This window comes from Solanum verrucosum, unplaced genomic scaffold (assembly GCF_900185275.1).
Source record: "Solanum verrucosum unplaced genomic scaffold, falcon-dt-bn FXZP01000280.1, whole genome shotgun sequence".
Taxonomy (NCBI): domain Eukaryota; kingdom Viridiplantae; phylum Streptophyta; class Magnoliopsida; order Solanales; family Solanaceae; genus Solanum; species Solanum verrucosum.
The window spans coordinates 677,389-684,728 of NW_026019982.1; the positions used below are offsets into that span (position 1 = coordinate 677,389).

General features: G+C 29.3%; 1 protein-coding gene across 1 annotated transcript; it reads left to right on the forward strand.

Moving 5' to 3' along the window:
- Positions 1-3,515: 3,515 nt before the first annotated feature.
- Positions 3,516-6,185, forward strand: LOC125817652 (zingipain-1). The gene is made up of 2 exons (XM_049497214.1): positions 3,516-3,952; positions 5,525-6,185. Exons 1-2 carry the CDS (start codon positions 3,529-3,531, stop codon positions 6,127-6,129), a joined length of 1,029 nt encoding a protein of 342 aa, XP_049353171.1. The 5' UTR covers positions 3,516-3,528; the 3' UTR covers positions 6,130-6,185.
- Positions 6,186-7,340: the final 1,155 nt, after the last annotated feature.

Here is a 7,340-nt window from a genome sequence, read left to right on the forward strand (position 1 = left end):
CCGGTATTATATTGCAGGGGAATTTTTCTTTAAAAGGAATGACCAACAGTGAAAAGACATGATATAATTTTCTATTTATAAGAGGACTTTTTTTTTTTTTTTTGTTTCCCACCCGATGTTCAAAGCCCATATTAGAGCTCCGACTAAATCCGGATCGCACTAGCGCTCCCAACAAGATTTTCTTCATACAAAGAGCTCGAACCCGAGACCTTTGATTAAGGGTGAAGCACTCTCACTAGTGCACCACAACCCATATGGGTATTTATTAGAGGACTCATTGCTTATAAAACATGTAAAATAAAACTGAAAACACAAGCATACTCACAATTGTATATATTTCTAAGAGGCCATGCTCGATCTTGTTGGTCTTGAGTGAAATTCAATTCTTTAATAAAACATTACCATATTAATAATACGATGATAATTGTTTTAAGATCATACAAATAGAAAAAAAACTTATTTTAAGAAATTAGCTTATGACGTAATGATTGTTCAAGTCTAATACACTCAACATTGAATATATATTTGAGCGTGAACAATATTACATGAGACCAAAAATTGGATAAATCAAGAATATTGTGTAGATCGAGCTAATAAAATTAGCTCATAAAAATATTACTTGTCCAGCCTATTAAGTTTGAGTGAACAATCCACTAATTACTCAGTTGAGCCCATATAAATGTTAAATTTATTTGAGCTAAATATACAGCTCAAATTATCTCAAGAAATCTGTTCAAAATAGTATACTTCTTTTTTGATATGTTAATATAACTATAATATAATAAAAAGAGAAAATAATTAGTTTTTGTTTTAAAAAATAAAACTTAATAAGAATAAAATGAGTTGAGTTGTGATCCAATTATTTAGTTCGTATGGCTAAATTTCAAACACGTTCGATTGAACTTTAGCCATATGCCCATGAACTTGACGCAAAACTGACTAAAGTCTGACAATAACGACTGAAGTTCAGGCAAAACAAGGTTGAACTTCAATCGTATGTGCCTAAAGTTATTTGAACTTCAAATTTAAATGCCTAACTCTCAGTTATATATATATATATATATATATATATATATATATATATATAAAGTTAAACTTTGTCAAACTAATACTAGACCGTGCATGTCCAAAGTTATTATTATGAAATAAATAAGCGTGCAAGAATTTTAAAATTTAATTAGGACATAACTTAAATAGTGACACCAAATACAAATATACATGCACGTCACCCTCTCAAATAACTCTGATTCATCTATTTATTAATTCAATCTATTCTAACTCAATTCAGCTCGATCCACACATATAACACTCTTAGCATTAAAATAACAACTCGAATCACAAAATTTTTTTTAGAGCATATGAGTAAACACTATCAAAAAATGATACAAGAAAAGAACATCTCATTGTATCAATCAATGTGGTGAGTGGTGACACTTGACAAAATGAGTATGAGGAGGAAAATGGATAGATATAGGGATAGGTGATATAGGTGCATGGGAGTAGAGGGAAGTGAGAATGTGGAAGATGAGCTGTGGGAGAAAAGGGAAAGGCACGTGAATGGTTTGTGCACAACCCTTTTCTTTCTTTTACTTTGTCTCCAAACTAACTTCACATGTAGGCCATCTCACCTTTTTCTCCCCACTATCCCCTTAATAATATATATATATATATATATGTAATCACCGTCAAACGATATGGTATAGTATATGAAGTTATAAGTACACCCTGAATCAGAGATTACAGATTTGAATATATGAAAAAGTTCTTGATAGGAAGTGTTTCCCACTAAATGAGGTTTTACATATCGTGAATTCGAAATAGTCGAGCTTTAATGCGTGTATTGGATTATTTATGTAATGTAGTTTGACATGAAACATAATTTTTAAGAAAGAAAGACAGACTTTTGAATTATGTGGTCTAAAATAAGTTATAGATAGTTGTGCGGCTATATGTCATTTCACTAAAAGTAAAATGATTATTTTGAAATTAAATTATGTGTCATTTTTTTAGGACTTGATTAAAAATGAAAGTCAGTCACGTAAACTTGGATGAAAGGTGTATGCAATTTTTCCATCTCCAATTTGGACTTTTTGTCATTTAATAATGTGAGGAGTTCACCAATCATTATGATTAACAAGAAAGTTAGTTTAAGGTTTGTACTTAAACCGACATTGTATTTTTAATAACAATTTGGTCGCCAACACTTCAAACTTTAAGCAACTGCTAATAAATGATTAAAGCATTTCCTTCTTAAATTGCATATGTTAAGATAGTTTAATAGTCAAGATCCTTTAATTCGAATCATGATTTGCTTCTTCACAAACTTATTTTTTGATTATATAATTCTAGTGTTTCAGGTTCATTATAGTCGATTTCATTTCATTTTAAAATAGATGATTAATTTTAAAATAATATGTGGAATCATCTAATTAATCAACTTGGACATTAAACCACCCAATGTTCAAGCTCTATATCTGTTAATAAGTTAGCAAAATCAATACAATATTAGAGCAATTTCCAGCATAGTTATCAAATCATAATGTTACGAGTTCAAATCACTATAAACTCTTGATTATTAGTACTGTCCAATTTAATTTTTTTTGCTCTTATGTTATGATGTGAAAAGAATTAAAAGTAAATAAAAATATAGGGATATTTAATTAGGGATTAGTGAGTCAATGTGATTAATGATTATGTTGCTCGGACTCTTCAAATATTACACATATATCGAATTCTCTACAAATGTAATATTTTTGAAAGATCTGACACATATACATCGCCATTTATAAAGAGTCTAGCAACATAAATTAATGGTTCAACTTAATCGAATATCCAATTGGATCGGATCTTTAATCTCACCTGAACTCAAGATTTTCTAGCATATGTTGGAATATTATTTGGCCCATTTGTGTCATTACTATAACACATAAAATAATAATAATAATAATAATAATAATAATAATATTGTTAACTGTAACTAGATCTTGATCTCTGCTAAACAGAAAATTGAAAAATAAATAAATGAATGTTAAACGAATCACAGTAAAAAAAATTAATTTCTTGTTGTCCTTACAATCTAATAAACCTTAATTAGTGTACTATGATATGTTCAACGAGTATGATCAAGCTAATTAACCTTAATTACTTTATCTCTTTTTTGTTTGCAATTTGGTGTGTACTATTCACTTTGACGTCTCAATTAAAATTAAAGACATCATTTCTTCATTTCATATTTATCGAATATGAAAAAATTAGAAATTATTTTTCTTCGTAAATCATACCAAACACACCTTGAGGTATTTGCCCACTATTCAAATCCACCATATTATAAACACAAAACCTAAACGTAAAAGATTAAAACAAACAAATTAAACAATCAACCAAACCATGCAAATTACATGAACAAAAAACAACTTATCAAATAATTACGTATACGATTAACAATCATCTCATCAACATAATGTTATTTAATGTACAAATTAACCTCATAATAATTAAACAACCAATTTTACTAAATCTATAGCTATTATGAAGCCATCTTATATTACTTTTTTGAACTTTATGCTATTAATTTTTTTAACCCTATGTTATCTCACAAATGCAAGTCAAGATGATCCAATAATTCTCAATAGGTACCAAAATTGGGTCCAAAAATACAGAAGAAAATACCAAAACGAAGCTGAATGGAATATGAGATTTGGAATTTATCAATCAAATGTTCAGTTCATTGATTTCTTCAATTCACTAAACCTTTCTTACAGCCTTACTGACAATGCTTTTGCAGACATGACCAATCGAGAATTTAATTCTATTTATTTAGGTTACGAGAAACCGATGCAGGAACAAGAAGACATTAATAATGTTATGTCGTATGATATATCCAAATTACCGGTTGGTGTTGATTGGAGGAAGGATGGAGTTGTTACACCAGTCAAAGATCAAAAAAGTTGTGGTACGTAACAACCAACATAAAAATCATATTATGAGAGCGTGTTTGGATAAATTTATAAGTTGAGGGGTATTTTCTTTATATAAATAACATCCTCTCCTCTTGTTTATAATTGGTACTTAATTTTTAATAATGCTTTGGTGAATATCAGAAGTACTTATAAGTATTTCAATTGAATTCCCTTTGTTAGAAAATCGTATAGTGCAAATTAAATAGGGCAAAATCGATTATTTATTATTTTTTTCATTACCTTTTGAATCCCCTTGTTTAAAGAGACTAAAGACAAAGGTAATTCTAAAATTGCTCTATATGGTCAGTTCAGATTTTATTTAGTCCCTTTATCAGGATTTATACGCTACTAGAAACAAAAGATTTTCCCATTTTAAATTAGTGGAAAATTTATTGCTACATAAAATTATTTTTTCTCATTTTTCATTGAATTAGGTTACTGAGAAAATGCAAGGTGGAAAATAAATTCTCATTGAAATAGTGAGAAATTTCCTAATTTTTTCATATGAAATAATTACTATTTTTTTCCTTTCAAATCGATTCAATCAAAATATCCATAGAAATAACTACACAAAACATTTAGTGATGGTTACATCATTCAATACCAACATATACTTCCTCCGTCCATTTTTAATTGTCATGTTGCGCTTTTCGAAAGTCAATTTGACTAATTTTTAAAGTTAAATGAAATTACATTAATTCGATATGTAAATATTCAAAAACTATACGAAAAGTACTATAAATTACAATTTTTTTCATATTAATATGATGAAAAAATACATCATAAAATGTTAATCAAAGTTCTTATCCCTTGATTTAAAAAAAAACAACCATAACAACTAAAATTAGACATATGGAGTTTTTACTTATTTCCTTTATAAAATTAGATTCAATACTTAAAATTTATCAACTATTTTCGATGGGAAAATTGTATATAATAGCAAACTATTAATTCAAATTAAATGCTATAAATATAGTTTGATTTAATTGTACCTCATAGCAAACTGTTGCTATTTCACCTCTCTCCTGGTAAATCTCGCTCGCCACTCTCGTTCTCTCCCTCGCCTCTCTCGTTTTTTATACAAACACAAGTGTATAAACTGCGTTTGTGTTTGTATAAAGCGAGAGAAAATTGTATATATACATATATTTTTGTTCCCCTCTCCCAGATCTCGCTCGCCACTCTCCCAGATCTCGCTCGCCACTCTCCCAGATCTCGCTCTCTCACTTTATACAAAAACGCAAATGTATAAAATGCATGAAAATTGTATATATACATATATTTTCGTTCCCCACTCTCCCCTCTCCCCTCTCCCAGATCTCGCTCGCTCACTCGCCTCTCTCACTTTATACAATTGATCTTTTTGTATATGTATACCAAAGCAGATTATACAACTGCTTTCTTTTGTATATGTATAGCGAAATATACCTATTTATGTTTGCTATGGAGCGCAATTATGCAAACTTTGCTATAGCATACAAATATGAATTTCGTGTTTGCTATATGTGAAAGTTGCTCATTTTCGATCGGCTAATCCAAACGGGCCGGGCCCTATTACAATGCAGGAAGTTGTTGGGCATTCTCAGCAGTAGCAGCAATAGAGGGCATCAACAAGATCAAAACAGGAAAACTTGTGTCACTATCAGAACAACAACTAATGGATTGTGATGTTTACTCAGACAATCAAGGATGTAAAGGAGGATTTATGGAAAGTGCATTTGATTACATCATGGAAAATGGTGGAATTACAAGTTCAAAAAATTATCCATACATAGGAAAAGAACAAAAATGTAACACAAAAAATGCAAAACAACATGAAGTTACAATAAGTAACTATGAAAAAGTACCACCAAATGAGGAATCACTTCAAGTTGCAATTAACAAACAACCAATTTCAGTGGCTATTGATGCAAGTGGCTATAATTTTCAATTATACTCTGGAGGGATCTTTTCTGGCTATTGTGGAAATAGTTTAAATCATGCTGTGACATTAATTGGCTATGATGTGGAAGAAAATAATGGTGAGAAATATTGGATAGTTAAAAATTCATGGGGTACTATGTGGGGTGAAAGTGGTTATATGAAAATTAAAAGGGGGTCAAGTGACAATGGAGGAATGTGTGGTATTGCTATGCAAGCTAGTTACCCTCTTATGGAGGAGGAAAATTGAAATATCTATATGTATGTACAAATAAGTCATAATAAAAAATTTGAATAATTGTGATTAATTAGAATAGTGTAAAATATTCAAAATTTCTAATTAAGAATCAGAATTGCTTATGCATATACTATGACCAACAAGTAATCCAGCTCTTCTTTGTATTAACGATCGATTTCGAAGGAACTGATATTTCAAAAGAAGGTATTCAAACTTTCTTTGATTAAGAAAAAAAATATTAAACTTACACAAATGTGAGGTCACAAGGCAAAATAGGTTGATTAATCCTCTTTTCCACGCAATAGTTGGGCACAAATAGACAAGAGGTATTATAAAACTAGTCAATATTTATAAATACTATAAATTACTCGTTGGAGATTGAAAACTTTGATACCCTAGTCGTTAATATTTTATAATGGGGGGTTAACATATGAAAACATAAACACACGAAAAAGTTGTAAGGGGCTCAATATCTATTATATATACATAAAAATTAATTTTAGCCATATATAAATAATGTAATTTTCCGCTAAGAAGTTCGACTCCTTTAGTTATGCAATAGGCGCACATGTGAGTATTACATGTGCCTCGATTCATACTAATTTCTCCTTTTATGTTCTTGAACTAGGTTCTCTCCCTTCAATTATGTGGTTTCCACCCATTACAAGGGAGTTGTCGGATGATAAACACTCTTCACTTTCAATCTTAAAATTATGAATTCGAGTCACCAAGGGATCAAAAATGTAAGAGCTCCTAAGGAAGGGGAATAAAAAAGAAGAAGTTGTGTTTATCCTAAATTACAATTGAAAAAACTTATTGAATCTTTCGATACACCTAATTTTATTATTCGTTACATATATTTATAATAACAAAAGCTGAGAATCTATCATTTTTTCTTTACCTTAGTTAGGGCTGTTCACGGCTTGGATAAAAATCGATCCAAACCGAAAAGTTAATCAAACCGATTAAATAAATTGATTTTATTTGGATTTGGTTTTTGTTCAAAAAAATCGAAAAACTAACCGAACTGAACCAATACATATATTTTATTATTATACATACATAATATATTATTTTTATAAGTAATTTTAAATATCTTATATATATTTTTACCAAAATATCTAATATAGAATATTTAAGACCATTTTTCGTTTTTTATTTTGATAGAGAAAGGATATTTTCCAAGACCAAAAAAATAAAATTAAAAGAATCTTATTTTGTAA